Raw genomic sequence first — 22,860 nt, forward strand, 5'->3', positions numbered from 1 at the left:
CAGGAAAAAATAGGAATAAAAATCAACAACAAAATTTCATGGTTGTACAGAAACAAAAACAAAAATATATATCGTGGCACGAAAATTTACAAATTTTGTCTCAAAGTATCAGTCATAGCAACAATTGCCTGTTTGAAATTTCTTCATCACGTGTTTTCATGGCATAATAACAATACATGGCTACAGCTCTATTAATGTATATACTCTCATTTTGTAGCAGAAAAATCAAGGGTGGTACATGTACATTGTCAGTGAAATATTTCAAAATATATTTTACACGTAGATCCTGGTATTTTGGGCAATGTAGCAGAAAATGTATTTCGTTTTCCACAGCAGGACAAAACGGGCACGTGTTTGGTACAGCACTATAGCGTTTGTTTCCATTCAGGTCAATAATACCTAGGCGTAGTTTGACAAAAATGTTTCTAAATTTAGTAAGTGTGATATCTGTTAGGTATTTTTCCGGCTGCAATAAAGACTTGAACGAACTATACGTTGAAAATCTATCACTTTCCATTATCTTACCAAACCATTCCTGCTTATAGCAGTCAATCAAACGCTGTCTAAACGCACGCAAAAAAGCTTTTTCATGAACAACACCACCATTCAACCATACAAAGGAAAACCCACACATATCCAAACAACGCTTTACCGAGCAAGCCCAATTTTGCAAATCAACCTCATTTCCGGGTAACCTTGAAAATCTTTTTTTTATCCATCTCGTACGCTTGTCTAGGTAATCTAACCAAAAACATGTTCTGCAGCTTTAGCCAGTACCTGATAACACTGACAGTACTGTCAATGAATAAAGGGAAACGACCGAGTTCTCCATATGCCATCGCGTTTGGAGTTCTTGGTAAAACATTCAAAAATCTTTTACAAGCAAACAAATGCGGAGATTCAACAGAACGAAAGCGTGTGATACCCCATATTTCAGAGGCGTACAAAAGCATAGGTTTTACTAGCGCATCAAACAATTTAAAAAATACACTAACATCCATGCTACCTAAGCTCCACATTGTTTTCATGATTTCTACCACTTTTCCCTTGGCTCTGCCTGCAAATTCTTCTAAAGCAATGTCAAATGATAATTTTGTTGTCAATGTGACACCCAAATATTTATAACTGTTTACAACATCCATAGGTTTACCTTGATAAAACCATTTTTCTGACTTAGATAGATGACCGCCTTTCCGAAAAACCATTACTTTTGTTTTCTTTAAATTTACACTGAGGCCAAGGGCAGAGGAGGCTTGTTCAAGATTGTTCAATTGGTTTTGTAGTCCAGCAGGTGTTGTAGAAATCAAACAAATATCGTCAGCAAAATGAAGCAAACAAATTTCTTGTAATCCAGGCAAAAACTGAACACCATGCCTTCCATTTGAGGTTACTATATCGGCTACTTCAGTAATTAACAGGGAAAAAATCAGGGGAGACAACATGCAGCCTTGTTTCACCCCGGCAGGGCAATCAAAAAAGTCAGACACTTCAGGGCCCCATCTTACACATGACTGGACAGAATCATAAATCCCTTGTAGCATACGGAGCATTTTCGTCGAAGTTTTTATTTTTTGAAGAACGACCCACAAACTATCCCTGTCTACAGAATCGAAAGCTTTCAAATAATCAATAAAAGCAACGTACAGTTTACTTCTCCTTTGTCCATACAGACATTTCTTAATCATAGTCACAAGTGTAAAAAGATGATCAATAGTTGAATAGTTTTTTCGAAAACCAGCTTGTTCTTCACATATCTTGTGTTCACTCTCTGCCCATTTATACAGACGCCTATTTAGGATGGAAGTAAAAACTTTACTAATAGTACTCAGGAGGGAAATGCCCCTATAATTTCCAGGATTATTTACATCACCCTTTTTCAGTAAAGGAACTATCACGGACTGACTCCATTGTTTAGGAAACACACCAGTGTCATAAACACGGTTAAAGAACTTAGTGAGAAAAGGGGCAGCAATATCCTCAGCTGCTTTTAGAAATTCTGCTGGTATTTCATCAATACCAGAAGCTTTCCCTGCTTTTAATTTTCGAATGGCTTGTTTTACCTCAGCTAACGAAATTTGTTCATCCAATTCATAAATATGTACATCTTCCTCACTTTCTTCATTTATTACATTTTCGTTTTGTTCAGGCGTTGAAGCTGTGTGCTGTCCCAAAATGTTTTCAAGAGACAGAGAGAGACATAGAGAGAGAGAGAGAGAGAGAGAGAGAGAGAGAGAGAGAGAGGGGGAGAGAGAGAGAGATCTAGAGAGAGAGAGAGAGAGAGAGAGAGAGAGAGAGAGAGAGAGAGAGAGAGAGAGAGAGAGAGAGAGAGAGACGAACAAAGAGAAACAGACTGACAGTCAGAGGGACAGACATGCAGACAGAGACAGAGATACAGCGAGACAAAGGCAGACAAAGAGATGCAGACAGACAGACGTACAGACAGGCAGAGGGAAAGAATGAACATTGTTACAATCACTCACCAAAACAGAGCTTCAAAACAAAACCCAACACGTTATTAAAAGCTATCATGTTTTCAGCGTAGTGATAGGGCCAGATATTTTGACGAAAACAATTAAGTATAATACGCTTAGTCTAGGTGTTTCTTCGTCTGCTGCGTCTCCACTCCCCCCCCCCCCCCCCCCGATCCACCACCCCCATCCCCTAGCCACACAACCGCAGAACCAGATGCCCCCTTTCCGCCTACCCCTTAGTAGCTGTCTTCACGCTATTCCTGTCATGTAGCCTGTAAAGCCGACAGGTTGCATTAGCAATCCGATCACCACCGTTTTAACGAGGAGGGGTTATGGGTTACTATGCCACGAACAGCAGTATTGTACCACGAACACTACTCAATGACAGATCTTCTTTTTTTTAATATTTTTGTTTTTATTTCCTCAACATATTCGGGTGTCGTGATGAGGGTAACCGTCTGTAAAGCAAGGGAATTGAGTCCGGAAGGATACTATGATATCTCTGGAAGAAACCAGACGCCTGCTGTCATCTAAATTTGATAAGGTGCAAAGATGCACTTTGTGTATATACACTCTCCTCGGCGCCCGAACAACCTGATGGGTACGTTTTGCGCACGATAAAGGTCGAAGCGTATTGCGAAAGTATTAGAGCTTGAAAAACACCAACACACATGCATCATCATATCTCGTCGTCTCATCGTCATTTTTTTTCCACTTTTTATTTTTTCATTTTTTTTTTCATTAGCATTTTCGTATCTCGATACCTTGACGAGACGAGCCGCTCCAAATTCCACCAAGTTGATCAAATAAAATTTATAAAAACACATAGCAAACTGGTCTTGTCCAAGAAAAAAGTTAAATGCTACCTTCGGCGTGTTGTCAATACATGTCCTAGTTTAGCCTTTAGGCCACGATTGCATTTGTTCTGCAAGGACGTTTAAACTCGAACATTCTTTCTTTATTTAGTGTTTAACGTCGTTTTCAACCACGAAGGTTATATCGCGACGGCGGAAGGGGGGAGATGGGATAGAGCCACTTGTTAATTGTTTCTTTTTCACAAAAGCACTAATAAAAAAATTGCTCCAGGGGCTAGCAACGTAGTACAATATATTACCTTACTGGGAGAATGCAAGTTTCCAGTACAAAGGACTTAACATTTCTTACATACTGCTCGACCAAAATCTTTACAAACATTGACTATATTCTATACAAGAAACACTTAACAAAGGTATAAAAGGAGAAACAGAATCCGTTAGTCGCCTCTTACGACATGCTGGGGAGCATCGGGTAAATTCTTCCCCCTAACCCGCGGGGGGTACTCGAACATTCAATCAAAAAGAAATTAAAAAGCCAGACAGTAGATCTTTTTATCATATATAATTATATCCATTCTCAGTAAGCGTCTTTCGTAGATGACACAGACCCAGCCCTTAGAAGCCCTACTTTGCTAAATAGGTTTAACTAATCACTCAAATGTCATCTGAAGTAGAATTAGGTCTGTCAGTGAAGGATGTTCCTATCAGTCTAAATAGAAAAGTTCGTGGCATACTTACCGCTCGTCACCTAGTGAACCCCTCCCTTCCTCCTCGTGTCGTGATCGGAACGCTAATTCTAGTTAACTTGAATATTATAGTCTTTTGATCAAGCCGAAACCTCAAAGGAGCCCTGAATGAACCCGCCTTTCCGTGGAGGAATAAGTTCCTTCTCGTGATAATAAGATTGCGTATTTCTCCTGGTTTACCTATACATTTTAAAGAGGAATGGATTGTGATTTTTGGCTCACGAAGTGTAGCCTATGCGATGCTAACTTTTGTCTGTCTGTGCGTGCGTGCGTGCGTATGTATGTATGTATGTATGTATGTCTGTGGTAGAAACTTTAACATTTGAAGACGTCATATTACATTGACGTCACATTATGACGTTCGAGGGTTAGACGTCACGCGATGGAATTACTGAAAGTCTCGGTGATTGTTATTTTGAGCGGGCCGAGACTATTTGGCAGTCGTGTCCATAGAGATTACACAACGTCATCGAGTGAGGGACCGAAAAATATTGAAACTCGAGGATGATTTTTTTGTGGTATCAACCGAGACCGTAGGTCGAGGTTGATACCACACAAAAAAATCATCCGAGAGTTTCAATATTTTTTGGTCCCTCACAAGATGACGTTTGTGTAATTTGTGTATACAATGATCAACGACAAAGACAAAAATTAAAACAAAAACAACACGAACTCTTTTCCATCGAGGAATGGTGGAAGGAAAATAGTGTCACCGGAAATAGATCTAGATCTAAATTGATCTCTATGACCCGTGCCTTGATACCATTGAGATCATAGGAGATGCACAGCAGTGCCGATACCAGGTTTCTTTAGCTTCACTTTAAAATGATATCAGAACGATAGTTATTCACTTGAAAGTGAACACAGGAGAGTTGTATACATGTAAGTAGGCTACGACAGATCTAGATCTAGTGTCTCGCTTTCTTGCACAGTTTCACCTATGCTCTTTCTGTGTGTGTGTGTGTGTGTGTGTGTGTGTGTGTGTGTGTGTGTGTGTGTGTGTGTGTGTGTGTGTGTGTGTGTACTGTGTGTGTGTGACGGAGTGATTGAGTTTGTGTTACTGTTTGTCGATTTCTTACGTGAGCCTTGAAGGCTTCGCCTCTTGTTGTGTTTGAATTGTTTACAACGACGAGAATGTGTATTCATGCAGTGAAGTGTTAAGTCAGTATAAATGTATTAGTTAGTAAACTTATTCCAATGTTAATAATGTTGTAACGTTTCGTTTATGATTTTGTATGCACCATCAATAAATATAACCTCTGATGCTTGCAATAAAAACTTTATTTGATTGGATTGATTTGTGTGAGCGACACGTGTTCACAATCACAGATCTCTTTAGACTTTAACATGGGGTAGAACCACATCCCTCCGCGTCAACACATTGGATTGGATTGGATTGGATTGGATTGGATTGGATAAGATTTATAGTCCAGTGAGGTTACCCTCATGGAAATTCGGGCTGCTTTCTCCCTGGGGAAAGCGAGCTGCCATACATACGGCGCTACCCATATTTTTTAATTTTTTTTCCTGCATGCGTGTATTCATGTTTCTTGAGACTTAATGCCGTGTGAGATGGAATTTTTTGTACTTAATTCCAAGTCCCACGGGTATTTGATGGACATTTTTATCTATGCCTATACAATTTTGCCAGGAAAGACCCTTTTGTCAATCGTGGGATCTTTAACGTGCACACCCCAATGTAGTGTACACGAAGGGACCTCGGTTTTTCGTCTCATCCGAAAGACTAGCACTTGAACCCACCACCTAGGTTAGGAAAGGGGGGAGAAAATTGCGGCCTGACCCAGGCCTGAACACTCAACCTCTCGCTTCCGAGCGCAAGTGCGTTACCACTCGGCCACCCAGTCCCTGTACACAAAATCAATTGCCAGTCTGCTTCCAATGTCGAGTTGCATTCTTTTATTGAATTAATTTTGAAAATTGAGGAAAGTGTAACTAACGAAATTAATGTTTGCTTTCTTTCACATAAAGCAGTCACATTGTAGATTAATGGTGACGGGCGAAGTGGCGCAGTGGTAAAACGTCGGCCTCCTAATCGGGAGGTCGTGAGTTCGAATCCCGGTCGCTGCCGCCTGGTGGGTTAAGAGTGGAGATTTTTCCGATCTCCCAGGTCAACTTATGTGCAGACCTGCTAGTGACTTAACCCCCTTTGTGTGTACACGCAAGCACAAGACCAAGGTGCGCACGGAAAAGATCCTGTAATCCATGTCTGAGTTCGGTGGGTTTTGCAAACACGAAAATACCCAGCATGCCTACCCAACGAAAGCGGAGTGAAGCTGACTGTGCTCTCAGAGTATAGTGTGGGGAACCCAAATGGGCAAACAAGCTCACACGTCACCAGAATTTCTGGAACGCAGAAGAAGAAATGGTGTATGACCAAGTGGAAGGATGATGTTATCCCGTGTGAAAGACCTGGTATCTGTGATGGTGCAGAAGGAGAAGAAACGGGTGGTAAGAACGATTACAACTCAAAAATGCGCTTTTGCTGCAAGCAGTCCAATCTTGAATGTTATTAGTTTGTTAGTTAGCTGTTGCTTTTCGGGTCCAGCGGACCATAATAGGCCAAATCAGGACCCCCTTGAATGTTATGGACAGAATCATAAATAGTGACTTGCAAAAAAAGACGTGAGCTTTTTTTTCTTTTTGTAGTGTGAGCGATCAAATGTGACCCTCCACCACGAAATGAGTCGCATGTCACCTCGCGCGGTTCTGCGTTAGGCTTAATATAAGTCCGGGGAGTGTCTGGTAACAATGTGAGGGTCACCTTAGTCACAGGCTTATAACTCAAACAGTTTTCGCTCTTTTCTGAAACGGTTTTCACCACTGGATAGAGCATAACAAACTCTTTAGAAAAATGTAAAAATATGAAAATCATGCAAAGGTGACATGTGACTCATTTCGTGGTGGAGGGTCACAAATTTAATATTCCGACCATCCCAATGTCAGTTGTGGAGAACATAAATTAGACCGAGCCCGGGAAGTTAGATTACACTTGTACACCAGTTTTAAAACAGTGGCTCGCCTTAGTATGAGTCTTATATATGTCATTGCAGAAATAAATGCAAATAAACCACTCGCACCCTTGAACTTTAGAAACACATTTTCCTTTGCGTGTGAGCGCGTTCACAATTCTGCCGTTCTATCTGTCTCGCATATTTTCTGTCGGTGTGTATGCAACAATAGCCAGGATAGACATGCATCAGCCCTTGCTACCCCCCCCCCCCCCCCCCCCCAGCCCCATCCACCGACTCTTGCCCACCATGCCCCCCCCCCCCCTCCACCTTCTTCCGAAACTAAAATGAGAAGAAACCTTACCACAAGCACGTCTAGACGTGATAACATCGCAACTGGCTGAGAACTTGGCGAGAAACACTTTCTAGAAATAAAAGGTGCCAAAGTCAATGATATGGCACAAATCATCCATTATTTGATAACCCACAAAAGCTCAGTCAAAGAAGATCGTGCTTGTCACAGAGGATACTTGAAACAAGCACCTCGCAGTGGATAAGCAAGTATAGGTGAAGGCTTACTGGCGCAGCCGTTACAGTTTTACATGTTGCATGTGTGTGTGTGTGTGTGTGTGTGTGTGTGTGTGTGTGTGTGTGTGTGTGTGTGTGTGTGTGTGTGTGTGTGTGTGTGTGTGTGTGTGTGTGTGTTTGTTTGTTTGTTTGTTTGTGCGTGCGTGTTTTTATGTGTGTGATCATAAACTAATGATGGTAAACATATAATACATAATCATATACTACATATAATACAAGCAATAACCTAATACTTTTCTTTCCGCTCAGGTTGTCTACATTTTGGTGAGGTATTAGCACCTTTATAAGTATCTTCCATAATTTACATGTTAAATGTATTAGCACTTTTTTGTGTCATTTTCATGTTTTTGTTTTGGTTCGTTTTGTTTTCATGTTAGATGTATGTGCACTTTTAAAAGCACTGTCAATAATTTTTCATTTTAAATGAATGCCCACTTCCTATCATTTAAATTGTACTTGTACCAAAAAGGCACTTCCTCTTATTTCTATGTTTATCTTTTGCACACTTGAATCCGCCATTCAATACACTTTTATCAACACGCTCTGTACTTTTAGCATGATGCAACGTAGTTATGTACGTTTTATGCATATGCGGACCAAGAAATGATGGATGTTCCGTGCATGTGTCGCGACGTTGACATCATTTGCGTCACACAACAAGCTCTCTTCTGAGCGAGAGAAAAAAAAGAACTTGATCTAGGCTACTTACTTGATGGATGCGTTTTTGTGTCAATCCTAAACCAAACACTCGCAAGCTATCTATGTTGAAAACTCATAATCTGTATCCTTTGCTTGTACTCGTTCTGTTATGTTGATGGATGCCTTTTTTGCCAATGTACCGAACGTAACACTCTCAACCAACCTGTATTGTACATTCTGAACCCATGTACATTCTGAACCCATGTACATTCTGAACCCATGTACATGGGTTCGAACCCATGTACATTCTAAACCCATTTTATTTCGCAATCTATACTTTCATTTGATGACGACCGGCACGGTTGGCCTAGTGGTAAGGCGTCCGCCCCGTGATCGGGAGGTCGTGGGTTCCAACCCCGGCCGGGTCATACCCAAGCAATCTAGTGGCTGCTCCGCCTGGCGTCTGGCATTATGGGGTTAGTGCTAGGACTGGTTGGTCCGGTGTCAGAATAATGTGACTGGGTGAGACATGAAGCCTGTGCTGCGACTTCTGTCTTGTGTGTGGCGCACGTTATATGTCAAAGCAGCACCGCCCTGATATAGCCCTTCGTGGTCGGCTGGGCGTTAAACAAAGAAACAAACAAAAACATTGATGACGTGGTGTATATAGTCTTTACTTATAACCCCGTTCTTTTTTGTTAAAAGGTGCCTTTCTGTCAATCTTCCGAACACAAAACTGGTAAGCAATCTTTATTGTAAATTCTGAACCCATTTTATGTCGCTTCAGCAAATTAAATGTGAACTTGTCTGTTAAATTAATTAATACATTACGAGGCAAACATGTGACTTGGCAGACACAATGTGCCCTAAGTGTGAATTATTATTTTGTAAAATATGCAAATACTCTAGATTATCTGATGATAACTGTTCACGTGTCAGACAATACATTCAGTACTAGATGAATACCCGCTTCGCCGGGTACAGATTCGCCGGGAAAAAGTAGAGCCGAGGTGTACGTCGGCTTTGCCGGCGCACCGTACGAAGGAAGGGAGAAAAACGCGCAAAACACTGGAGAAGATAAGGAAGAGTAACTGGGAATGGATGTACAGAAAAACCAAAATCGGTTCAGCGCTGCGCGCTGAGAGCACGCACGTGTTCAAAATGTTCCACGATTGTGTCCGGGGTCTACCTGAATATGCCCACCAAATGTGAAGCAGATCCATCGAGAACTTTGGCCGTGAATCGTGAACACACAGACAGACAGACAGACACACACAAGTCGTATATAGATATAGATTATCTGATGGATGTTGACTGCAGGCAATTTCATGTTTAAAAGAAAACGTTGTTGATTTTATTGCCGCCTAATTCGTAAGGCATTTGACTCTCTTACATACTGCACGAAGCGCCATTTTGCGAATTACAAAAACGTAATGTTCAATTTCAGTCAAGACATAAACATAGGGATAGCTAGCAATAGAGTGTACCAAGAGGTGCTTCCAAAACACAGATTGACTAAAGAACCGGAAGGAACAATCACAAAAACTAAAACACACACACACACACACACACAACACACACACACACTGACACAACACACACACACACACACACATACACACACACACACACACACAGCACACACACACACACAAACACACACACATACACCCCCACCCACACACACATCCCCCCCCATACACACATACACTCAATCAAACTAGTCCGATGTGAAACAACGTGCACATGCTTCTCGTCAAGCTTGTGTTGTTCAGCACTGGCAACTGACGAAACACAGACAAGACACCCTAGACAACTTCTTAAAGGAAGCTGTCCTTTCTGTGTAAACCATCATATACTCCACCACAGATCTGCTCAGAGAAGAACTTCTTACCATTTGGACACATACACCAACATCAACAGGATTGCTGATCCATGTGCGAAATGGGGACCTTTTTTTTGTTTGTTTGCTGAATTAACTTGGCGGATGAAAAAGATTTCAGGCACGACACTAATTCAGATAGCAGCCTACGTAAAAACACGGATAGGTCGTTGGTAGTGTACATCATTTTCTACAAGACAAGACAAGGTTGGACAAGACAAGACAAGACAAGACAAGACAAGACCAGACCAGACAATACAAGAAAAGACAAGGCAGGATATGAAAAGAAGACATGACAAGACAAGACAAGACATGAGAGGACAAGACAAGACAAGACAAGACAAGACAAAACAAGTCAGGGAAGGACAGGGAAAGACAGAAAAGGACATGACAGGAAAAGGTAAGAAAAGGCATTATATAATAAGATCAAGAAACAAGACAAGACAAAACATGCATTGACTAGGGTAATAGACAACATGAAGTTTCGAGCTTCAAAACATCCAGCCCTCGCGCTAAAGACGGTCAGGTATAAAAGACAGAAGTAAACGAGGAAAAAAAAGACAGAATGGTACACAGTATAGGGAAGACAAATTGTACCTTCTCAACGAACTTAAAATGTCAAAACGTCGTACTTGTTTCCCCGTCAAGCACTTGTTTAGACAGTTTGCGAAACAACGCATCCACAACGAAAACTGGCAGACGACCGACATGCAGTTTCAACTGAGCAAGGCCACATAATATGTGTATGTGTGTGTGCGTGTGTGTGTGTGTGTATGTGTGTGTGTATGTGCGTGTGTGTGTGTGTGTGTGTGTGTGTGTGTGTGTTTGGGGTTGGGCGGGGTATTAGAAGGAGTCTCGCAGTACATCTAAGGCTGCACGTGTTTACTAATGATTTTATCGGGGTTCTGTAATCGAAAAGACGACGAGGTATTTGCTTTTTTCGCAGTAATGCCCGGGTGGTCGCTAGAGCATCTATGTCGGCACATACGCGTACTGATGTCAATAATTCGGTCCTGGTTCTGCCATTAATGTTAGAGTCATCCTTCTGCAATAAATCACAGGACAGATTTAAATTACCTTCAAGCAAATTATTATGCAAATGTTTTGTTGAAGAGAGTTGACTTCGGAAACAGTCGCCAATAATCGGCCTGTTTGTAATAACCTGGTTTGACGTTCATAAACACTTGCACCAAACTGAATACCAACGGCCAAATCAGCGTTTATTGTATAAATTCTGCAATCATAAAAAGAAAGAATTTCTTGATGTCATGGTGAACAGTTTTAGCTCAACCTGTTTAGCATGAGACAAAATAGTACCCCAAAAAACAACCACAGACAAAAGATTGCTTGTGTTACTCGTATTCAAAGCAATAGATTGCCAGCATTGTAAACTGGCAACTTTTGAATCTGGAGGGAAATGATATTCTTTTAATGGTGCCTAATCGGGAGGTCGTGAGTTCGAATCCCGGTCGCTGCCGCCTGGTGGGTTAAGAGTGGAGATTTTTCCGATCTCCCAGGTCAACTTATGTGCAGACCTGCTAGTGACTTAACCCCCTTCGTGTGTACACGCAAGCACAAGACCAAGTGCGCACGGAAAAAGTCCTGTAATCCGTGTCGGAGTTCGGTGGGTTATGGAAACACGAAAATACCCAGCATGCTTACTCAACGAAAGCGGAGTGAGCTGACTATGCTCTCAGAGCTTGGGGAACCCAAATGGGCAAACGAGCTCACACGTTACCAGACAATTCTGGAACGCTGAAGAAGAAGAAGAATGGCGCCATTGCAGGTAGTCATTCTCTTCTTTCAGAGCTTCACATGTTTGACACGGGTCAACATTTACACCATAAACAACACAGCCTCACTAAAATGCAGTGACATCAAATAGGCTAATTGCATGCTGTTTTGAAATTAAAGGCAGAGTCAGTTCCAGTGAAAACAGCTCTGCTCACTATCTCAGATCCGCCCATCTGCTACATAGGATAAGACCATCCCTCCACTTAGAAGCATACCACAAATCAACATTCTCACTTCTTCCTGAACATTTTTGATAAAATTATTTCAAAGATCCACACTGTTGGCTTTTCAAAAGTTAATTCATACTAACAACAAAAATCCCCATTTGTAACAAAAAACAACAAGGATATTTGTTGGTATGTGTCCAAGTGGTGGGATGGTCTAATCCCTTATGAAAGCCTTGGAAGATGGTCTAATCCCTTTTGAAAGCCTTGGAATATGGTCTAATCCCTTATCAAAGCCTTGGAAGATGGTCTAATCCCTTATGAAAGCCTTGGAAGATGATCTAATCCCTTATGAAAGCCTTGGAAGATGATCTAATCCCTTATGAAAGCCTCGGAAGATGGTCTAATCCCTTATGAAAGCCTTGGAAGATGGTCTAATCCCTTATGAAAGCCTTGGAAGATGTCTAATCCCGTATAAAAGCCTTGGAAGATCTGAAACAGTGAGCATAACTGGTTTATTTTTTACGGGAACAGAGTGTGCATTTAATGTGAAAACAGCACACAATCATCCCATTTGATGTCACAGAATTCTGATGAGGTTGTGTTTTTTTATGGTGTAAATTATGTTTGTACTATCTGAGGAGCCTGTAGTGAAAAGTTTCTGGCGAATTGGACCTTGAAAAGTTCAAGAGACTTCCACCGTCCTGGAATTTAGATACACCTCATATGATTTACTCGAACAAGTTTAATAACGATTTTAATTATTTACATACATTTTAATCAGCGAGCTGGTTTTGAATTGAGGAGTTCAAATATATGTAATCTAGCCAGCGTATGGAGATTCAATAAAATATCTTACGGGACTAAAACGTATTATACAGGAACGGACTGCGCCCTTCAATTCAAACCTGAGGCAACGTATACGCCGTAAAATTATGCTATGTGTGTAAGGGGATAGGGGAGTGGGTGCATTATTTGTCAAACGAGGAAAGGAATGAAGGTTTTTTGTGAATATGAAAAGGGTGTAAATTACCGTCAATATAGGTCAGGGGGATGATGTGTGAATGTTCACGCTTGGGTGAACCGTGATAGATAACAGCTAAGGTGCGGCATTAAGTTACTGTAATGTGGTAGATATAAATCGCACAGCCTGAATGCGTCAGAGTACGCTATCTGGGAGATGTATTGAAAATTGAGTATTTTTATTTTCATTCTTGTCGCACAAATTCGGGTGTGCGTGTGGGCTAGCACGCCTATACGCCTTGTTTCGATTGCCTGTTTCGCGACTTTAAACTGAAAAGAAGAACGTTTTTGTCACACTATGGTGTGTTTGACCGTGTATGCATCTGTCTGTCTATTTGTCTGTCTTTGTGTCTTTCTGTACGCGTCTGTGACTTTCTGTCCATGTCTGTCTGACTACCCGTGTTTTTTCTGCCTGCCTGTTCTGTCTTTCCCTGTCTGCCTGCCTGTTCTGTCTTTCCCTGTCTGCCTGCCTGTTCTGTCTTTCCCTGTCTGCCTGCCTGTTCTGTCTTTCCCTGTCTGCCTGCCTGTTCTGTCTTTCCCTGTCTGCCTGCCTGTTCTGTCTTTCCCTGTCTGCCTGCCTGTTCTGTCTTTCCCTGTCTGCCTGTCTGGGACTTTCTGTCCATGTCTGTCTGACTACCCGTGTTTTCCTGCCTGTCTGTTCTGTCTTTCCCTGTCTGCCTGTCTGTGACTTTCTGTCCATGTCTGTCCGTCTGTCTGGATTTTCGTGTCTCTCTGTCTTCCTGTCTGGGACTGTCTGTCCATGTGTGCCTGTGTGTCTGTATGTCTATTCGTGTCTGTTCACTTGCCTGTCTGTGTCTGTCCATGGCTGTCTGTCTTTATGTTTGTGTCTGTCTGCCTGCCTTTCTGTGACTTTCTGTCCATGTGTGTCTGTATGTCTGTATTTCTGTTCGTGTCTGTTCACCTGCCTGTCTGTGACTGTCTGTCCATGTGTGTCTGTATGTCTGTTTGTGTCTGTTCACCTGCCTGTCTATCTGCCCATGTCTGTCTGTCTGTCCTTATGTTTGTGTCTGACTGTCTGCCTTTCTGTGACTTTCTGTCTATATGTGTCTGTATGTCTGTTCGTATCTGTTCACCTGCCTGTCTGTGTCTGTCTGCCCATGTCTGTCTGTTTTTCAGTTCGTGTCTGTCTGCCTGCCTTTCTGTGACTTTCTGTCCATGTGTGTCCGTCTGTCTGTTCGTGTCTGTTTACATGCCTGTCTGTGTCTGTCTGCCCACGTCTGTCTGTCAGTCCATGTCTGTCTGTCTTTCATTTCGTGTCTGTCTGCCTGCCTGTCTGTCCATGTGTGTCTGTATGTCTGTATTTCTGTTCGTGTCTGTTCACCTGCCTGTCTGTGTATGTCTGCCCACGTCTGTCCGTCTGTCTGTTCATGTCTGTCTGTCTTTATGTTTGTGTCTGTCTGCCTGCCTTTCTGTCCATGTCTGTGCGTCTGTTTGTTCGTGTCTGTTCACCTACCTGTTTGTGTCTGTCTGCCAATTCCTGTCTGTCTGTCCATGTCTGTTTGTCATTCAGTTCGTGTCTGTCTGCCTACCTATCAGTGTCTGTCTGCCCATGTCTGTCTAATCGTGTGTGTTTCTTTGTCTGTGACAGCGGTCAGACAAAAAACGGGCGTGTGCTACCTAGTTTTCAATTACTTTTCCTCCTGCCTTACTTTCACAATGCGGCTTCTTTGAAACGAGTAGACAAGAAACATGATCTATCAGTGAGGTTTCTTGATGTAGAACTCGAGTTTAAAGACTTTTTCTTCTGAATTAGGTATGCGTCCTTCCACTGCAAAACAAAACACACAAACACTCATAAAGATCGGTCCAGTAGTTTACTCTGAATCGCTCTACACACACACACACACACACACACACACACACACACACACACACACACAACACACACACACAGAAACACACACACACACACACCCACACACACACACACACACACACACACACACACACACACATACACCACGACCCTCGTCTCGATTCCCCTCTCTATGTTAAAACATTTAGTCAAAACTTGACTAAATGTAAAAACTAGCATGGAATGTTATAGGAACGTTTAATAGGGACAAAACAAAACGTTACGGTCGACCCAGCGGTCTTTTAAGTGTAGACAGACAGACGAACACAAAAAATAAACATATCTGAAAAAAAACCAAAAGCAGCACGGAACCAAAAGGAATGAAAAGAAGATGGAGGGAAACAAAAAGGGAAGGCACCCTAGTCACAGACAGAAATTACAGGGGAGAAAAGTGGCTAATTTCGCACAGGTCAGTCTCAGTCGTCATTCGGTTATTATCGTTAAAGAACTGTTACCTTCCAATTGTCGTCAGACTCCAACGAGAAAACAGATTGGCTAGACTTGTAAAAAGCCATGACTAATGAACTGATAATGTGAAGAAAAGTCCAATTCGCCTACGATTTCTTTGTGTCCTAAGGATACAGACAAATCAGAAGCCTTTCATCGTCGTGACATTATGAGTTATTTCTAATATGCTGACTGTTAGCAAATGATAACAGACATGTCGAGAAAAAAGATATCAAGCGCGAGCCTTTTAGGCGAATGCTGATATCGTTTGTGAGACATGTCTGTTATCATTTGCTAACAGTCAGCATATTAGAAATAACGGTTTTATTACCGTAATTCGACCAAAAGAAATTTCGAAGCGACCCCGCGAATTAGACAGAACAGCCGCAATTGAGCGCTCCTACCTGATTATGCCTGTCAGAATTCTCGTGACCTGGGTCAGCCAATCGGAGTAAGACACCTGACGTGATGAATATTCACAGGTCAAATGCATTTGACACACAACAATCTCACAAGATAAACCATGTTCATAATGCGTTTCGGTTGCTTCGCTTTTTCTTGTTGAACAGAGAGCGACAGATTGAGAACCGACTCCAGACGGATGGAAAATGACGTAAAGATACATTTGACATAAAGCGAGTGACGCAATTTCACTTGATTTTTCCGAACTTATATAATCACGCCGTATACCGTGGTTGCATTAGAAAAACGCAGCCGCCGGTTTTGGTTGCGCACTTCCGCCGTTTAACTAAGACACGCGACGTAAGTATCTCCACAAAATCACCTGTAACTTCTCACACATGACATATCATCACAGAAACATCGATTGTACTTTGGCCTAAGATGTTGCTGCATCAAACGATCGATCTGTTTCATTGCTTTAATGTGCTTGTGAACGTTGTGCTTCAATTATTTACACCTTTTTATGCGTATTCTGTGCAAGTTTTGACTTTCCACAGTCACGACGGACATTTAAGAGCATGATAATGATCACACACTATTGTGCTGTAATCAATGGCCATTCCTTGACATCTCGGTCAAATAATAAGTTTTAAAGTGGAGCAGAAGCGTCATATTTTATGAATCTGTGAGGACACCCCAAGATTTTTCGGTTGCACACTTCCGCCGTCTCTTTTTTGTTGCGGTTGCACACCGCCGTCGCAAGTGGTTGCACACCGCCGCCACTGTTTTAAAGAAAGAAACAGGACTTTATTTGTGTCTGTCTCTAGGCATGTTCCATACAGGTCTGGAAAATCATAAACCTTCTGGTGTATACTAATTTGGTAATATATTAAATTAAATAGCCTCTCTCTCTCTCTCTCTTTCTCTCTCTCTCTCTCACTCACTCTCTCTCTCTCTCTCTCTCTCTCTGTCTCTCTCTCTCTCTCTCTCTCTCTCTCTCTCTCTCTCTCTCTCTCTCTCTCTCTCTCTTATGTGGTTTGTTTTTTGTTATTGTCATTACTCACTGTGACACCAACATTCTGTTGTGATATGGCAATAGATGCCAAAACCCCGGTTACATCGGGGGAGAGGATTTCAGATTCTACTCAACACAACGCAACACAATACAACCAACGCTCAACCACTAGTCTACTGAGATAACAATAATATAGTAAGGTAGAGTGAGATGATCAGAACGAAAAGACTATTTCATTTCACTCATTAAGATACATGGATTGGTACAAACCTGATATCGAAAAATAAATATGGGATATAATCCATGCAGCTTCATGACTGCATGGCTAAACCAAATGGGCTACCCAGGAGCTGTTTTTTTGTGTGTATGTGTGTGTGTGTGATCTTTTGTCCCTGGCTTGTTTTTTGTTTGTGGTTTTTATAATGAAAGAATGTGCTCCTTTCAGGTGATGGAGTTCAAGTGCTACTACCGTTCGGACCTTTTTTCAAGACTAACGGAAGTAGTACGTCATATTGAAGGGGAGCATAGTGGTGATCCATTAAAATTTCGAAAGTTGGTACTCGATGAAGCAACGGGAAAGAGAAAGTTCGTGTCAAAAGATTTCCGGTTGACACCCGCAGAGATTAATAAAGCTGGCCAGGAGATAGAGGTGAACGATGGCAGTGGTAAGATCACAATCAAAAACAAAACGTTTGTGGATCCGTCAAACAGTGAGAGTGTAGATCAGTCGCAAAGTGAGTGTGAAGCTAGCAAACCTGAGGGTCTTGATGCTGAAATAAACCGACTGCTGGAAATTCTACCAAATGCTGCCCAACGATTAAAGGAGCAAGGACTTTTGTCAACATGGCTTCTACTGCATGAATTGATATGTGAAGGAACATTTCCGCTAAACAACATTTCTTTCCTGTTATTCTTGGATGTGGTGCGCTTTTACAGTGAAGAAAACACAAGTTCTATGAGATACAGGGAGGAGACGAAACTATTCTGGCGAACTGGGTACCACCTTTTCCACGGAAAATTTATCCGGTTCATGGGCGGTCCTAAGAACCAGGGTCAAGTTGTGGACGGCTCGGAGACACTCGGTGTTTGCAGGTCATCATGCGCAAAAATAAACTTTGCAATACCTAGCCTCAACCATCTAGAAACAGATGAAATTCAGCATGAAACATTGAAGCCAGGAATACTGCACGACACGATTAGCATTTTGTCTGAGACGCCAAAAGTTGTGAAAGTGGCATTTGACGCCAAGAAAATCAACTCATCCCTAAGTCAAGACCAAGGCGATATCGACCTCTTTGGTCATGAGCTATCTCCAACACTCATGGAAAGACGAGACAGGTTAGTCAAAGAATTGGACTCGCTGGAAGAGATGTTGATGAAAGTAGACACACACCAGCTCTCTCCAACAGATCTTCATGCTGCAGTGTTGACGGTGAGTGTCAGGATTAAGGAGCTGAGAGAACTGGCCGTGCTGAAAAATGAGGGCGTAAAGAAATTCAAAGAACTTGGACAACCAGACTGGCGGGCATCAAAGTACTCTTACTCTTTTGGAAGTCCGATTGGAGGGTTTACAGGCTCCGTCTCCACGACTACCTCAGCGCTAATATCAAGGTAGCTGTCCAGCGTTTGAGCAGATACCTCCATCTGCAATTACAGACATGCAATTGTGGCTATAAGAAACAGTAAAATCTTAGAATATTTCTCTCACGTTATTTTGATGTCTAGGCACACATCGAAATGTATGACCTGTTAATTCTGCCCATTGCTTCTTGTTTCTTTTCATCACCTATCACAAATAAAGACAAAGTCTACATTATTAAAATTACAACACTTTACTATTTACTCAAGAAAGTACACCAAAAGGTTATGAAATCATCGTCTCCAGTGACTTTTCACCAACAGCTGGCGCAATTTGATTATACCATGTACCTTCCGGGAAAGAAAGCAAGTTTTGTTGTATTGTGTACCAAACAAAGCAATTATTTTAAATTTCCGCACTGCAAAACTTTCCCCTTCTCTTTGTAAAATATTTTGAGCCTATCTATGTTTTATGTCTTAAGACGGCTCTGTGTGGTCAGTTAGACGTTAAACAATGTGAAGAAACTCTATTTTATAAGCGAAGTAGAAAAAAAAAAGCGGCGGCGGTGTGCACCCGAAGCAAAACTTCAACGGCGGCAGTGTGCAACCGACTGTGGCGGAAGTGTGCAACCGAAAATTCGTGGTGTGTCCTCACAGATTCATGAAATATGACGCTTCTGTTCCACTTTAAAACTTAATATTTGACCCCGATGTCAAGGAATTGCCATTGATTACAGCACAATAGTGTGTGATCATTATCATGCTCTTAAATGTCCGTAGTGACTGTGGAAAGTCAAAACTTGCACATAATACGCATAAAAAGGTGTAAATAATTGAAGCACAACGTTCACAAGCACATTAAAGCATTGAAACAGATCGATCGTTCGATGCAGCAACATCTTAGGCCAAAGTACAATCGATGTTTCTGTGATGATATGTCATGTGTGAGAAGTTACAGGTGATTTTGTGGAGATACTTACGTCGCGTGTCTTAGTTAAACGGCGGAAGTGCGCAACCAAAACCGGCGGCTGCGTTTTTCTAATGCAACCACGGTATACGGCGTGATAATTTAGATTTCAAGTGAGCGCGCGGGTCGGCATTGCACACTCAGATGATCGGCGGTGCCTTGCTGTTCCGTAAAGCACCCACCGACAAAACTCGCTTTTCGGTATTTTTTAGATAAAGAGAGTATTATCTGACAGCATTTGAAGTGTCATTCTATAGAATAAATCACGCTGATATTGTTGATTTAAATTTGTACTTTGTCTTGTTCCAAGCCGATATGACATTGTGCTTCTATTCTTTCACTTGTTGTATGTCTGGCACAAACAGGTGCAAATCTTGAAGGGCAGTAATAGTTATCCCTTTACGTTGAGTTGCTGACGTAAAAAGTTAAAAACAACAACCACAACCACAACAACAACAACCACAACCACAACCACCACAACAACAACAGCAACAACCACAACAACAACAACAACCACAACCACCACCACAACAACAACAGCAAGAACAACAACCACAACCACAACCACAACAACAACAACAACAACAACAATACAAACAAGTCGCGTGAGGCGAAAATACAACATTAATTTTAGTCAAGCTGTCGTACTCACACAATGAAACTGAACGCACTGCATTTGTTTCATCAAGACCGTACGCTGAGCAGGATAGCACGCTTTTCTGTAGCTCTGTTCTTTTTAACTTTGAGCTTGTTTTTAATTTCAAACATATCATATCTATATATATTTGGAATCAGAAACCGACAAAGAATAAGATGACATTATTTTTAAATCGATTTCGGAAATTTAATTTGAATCATAATTTTTATATTTTAAATTTTCAGAGCTTGTTTTTAATCCGAATATAACATACTTATATGTTTATAAAGTCAGAAAATAATGAGAAATACGATGAAATTGTTTTTCGTTCGTTTTATAAAAAATAATTTTAATAACAATTTTTTGATTTAAATGACCAAACTCATTAATTAATTTCTAAGCCTCCAAGCTAAAATGCAATACCGAAGTCCGGCCTTTGTCGAAGATTGCTTGGCCAAAATTTCAATCAATTTCATTGAAAAATTAGGGTGTGACAGTGCCGCCTCAACTTTTACAAAAAGCCGGATATGACGTCATCAAAAACATATATAAAAATAATGAAAAAAGCGTGTGAGGATATCATTCCCAGGAACTCTCATGTACAGTTTCATGAAGATCAGTCCAGCAGTTTACTCTGAATCGCTCTACACACACACACACACACACACACCACGACCCTTTCGTCTCGATTCCCCCTCTATGTTAAAACATTTAGTCAAAACTTGACTAAATGTAAAAAGCACCATCAGTTCAGTTACCAACGAACCAATCAACGAAGTTCTATTTGCGAAGATCCTTAAGCAACGGAACTTCTTTTGAAGCAGTACTGATTGTTTCCCATTCAGAAAAGACATACAAACCGATGAAACGCTACAATCAAGGAATTCATGATGATACGAATAATCCGCGAACAAACCAACCAGCCAACCAACCAAACAATCACTGTAAATCACAACGCCGCATGCACGACCAACCAGCCAACCAACCAAACAATCACTGTAAATCACAACGCCGCATGCACGACCAACCAGCCAACCAACCAAACAATCACTGTAAATCACAACGCCGCATGCACGACCAACCAGCCAACCAACCAAACAATCACTGTAAATCACAACGCCGCATGCACGACCAACCAGCCAACCAACCAAACAATCACTGTAAATCACAACGCCGCATGCACGACCAGGCCATCCAATTCTGGTTTTATTTCCCAAGAAGGAGGGTCCACATGGTATACCCTTACAAATCGGAAATATATTCCGAACTATAATCCGCACCAGCAACAAACGAATGATCAAACAACCAACCGGCTAACTAACCAAGCAACCCTTTAACCAACCAACGAAACAATCCAACTGACCTGCATTTTCACGGTCTTTGATGTTGGACACTTAGCCCGCTCTGTTTAACATGTTGTACAACGAACGATCGATCGATAGAACGAACGAATGAAGCAACGATGCTACTAGGTAGTCTCGGAGCTGTTGGGGTGGGGGGGGGGGGGGGGAGGGGGGGGTACAGTGGAATGAAAGGTACATTTATTTCCAGGAAAACGATCACATGAACACTAGTGTTACAATATCCATCGACCAAAACATTACACTCTACGCAGAAAGCAACCTGGCTGTTTATTTTCGGTATATATATATGTCGAAATGAAAACATGCCATTATCCTATGTAATATCCAGTACAACCTGTGGCGATTTAAGCATAAGGGAAGAACGACATCTTGAATTTGTGCCCAACAAACACACGAAAAAAATGAGAGAAAAAATCCACACCAAACAACCATGGCAGTCTCTATCCAACATGTAGATCGCCGCACCACTCCCATCTCATAATCCAAGAAAGGCGGAAACATGGAGAAAATAACGAAGAACCAGAACTAAATTCCAAAAACAGTTACTGCGACTGTTGCTACTTATTTTCTTTTGACAAAAGAACCGGAAGGAATATACGTCGAACAACAAATTGCGACTGTGACGATGACTACATTTAATTCCCCCCGGGGCTTGACCATAATCCTGGACATAAGCCTCGCCCACCCAGCGCGATTTTGATGAATTACCGTTGGTCTAACAAAAGGAGAACACAGGACAGTTGAAATCACAATCTAAGCGCGTGCTGTTGGAACGAAGAGAAGCAGGAACGAATGAAGGAAGGACGGAATCAAGGAAGGAAGGAAGCAATGAAATGAAGGAATGAAAGAGAATCTTGATGTTCATTTCAATGCTTGTTTTTTTTCTCAGGTGCCAGAAGACTGGTTCCGCACAACTCTCACTTACTCTATGACACATGTCGTACGCATTTGAGTGCCTACTTCCTTTTGTTTATCAGCTCTTTAAAAAGCGCTCTGCCTCATTTATTTAAGATGTTCACGGATACTCTCGGGGCAACCCTGTAACAATGTGTGTGTTGGTGTGTTGGCTCTGAACAAACCAGTCTTGATCTAAGGACTATGTCTGCTCAGTAATAAAAGCTGGTTCTTGTGAAGGATTAAAAGAAGGATTCAGAAAGACACGACAACAGAAAAACACGAATGAAGAGCAGGAAAGAGACTGAGAAACTGAGAAGAAGAGGAAAAAAAAGCGTATGTAAGAAAACAAACACACAAACAGAAACAAACGAGAAAAAGAAGGCGAAAGTATCGAAAATCATCTCGGATTTGAATAATACAAAATGTTGTCACTGGGTGGCCGAGTGGTAGTTACGCACTTGCGCTCGGAAGCGAGAGGTTGCGAGTTCGACCCTGGGTCAGGGCGTTAGCAATTTTCTCCCCCCTTTCCTAACCTAGGTGGTGGGTTCAAGTGCTAGTCTTTCGGATGAGACAAAACACCGAGGTC

At 41.7% G+C, this 22,860-nt stretch overlaps 2 protein-coding genes across 2 annotated transcripts in view; one reads left to right on the top strand and one right to left on the bottom strand.

Moving 5' to 3' along the window:
* Window positions 1-22,860, bottom strand: part of LOC138967428 (uncharacterized) — a gene marked incomplete at its 3' end in the record, with an annotated part of 112,139 nt that overhangs the window by 83,521 nt on the left and 5,758 nt on the right.
* On the top strand, window positions 16,149-19,470 carry LOC138967426 (uncharacterized). The gene is made up of 2 exons (XM_070339976.1): window positions 16,149-16,176; window positions 17,277-19,470. Exon 2 carries the CDS (start codon window positions 17,280-17,282, stop codon window positions 18,444-18,446), a length of 1,167 nt encoding a protein of 388 aa, XP_070196077.1. The 5' UTR covers window positions 16,149-16,176; window positions 17,277-17,279; the 3' UTR covers window positions 18,447-19,470.

Source organism: Littorina saxatilis, linkage group LG5 (genome assembly GCF_037325665.1).
Source record: "Littorina saxatilis isolate snail1 linkage group LG5, US_GU_Lsax_2.0, whole genome shotgun sequence".
NCBI lineage: Eukaryota > Metazoa > Mollusca > Gastropoda > Littorinimorpha > Littorinidae > Littorina > Littorina saxatilis.

Bases quoted from the DNA above. Each gene is read 5' to 3' on its own strand.
- LOC138967426 (XM_070339976.1), top strand. From the start codon at position 17,280: ATGGAGTTCAAGTGCTACTACCGTTCGGACCTTTTTTCAAGACTAACG.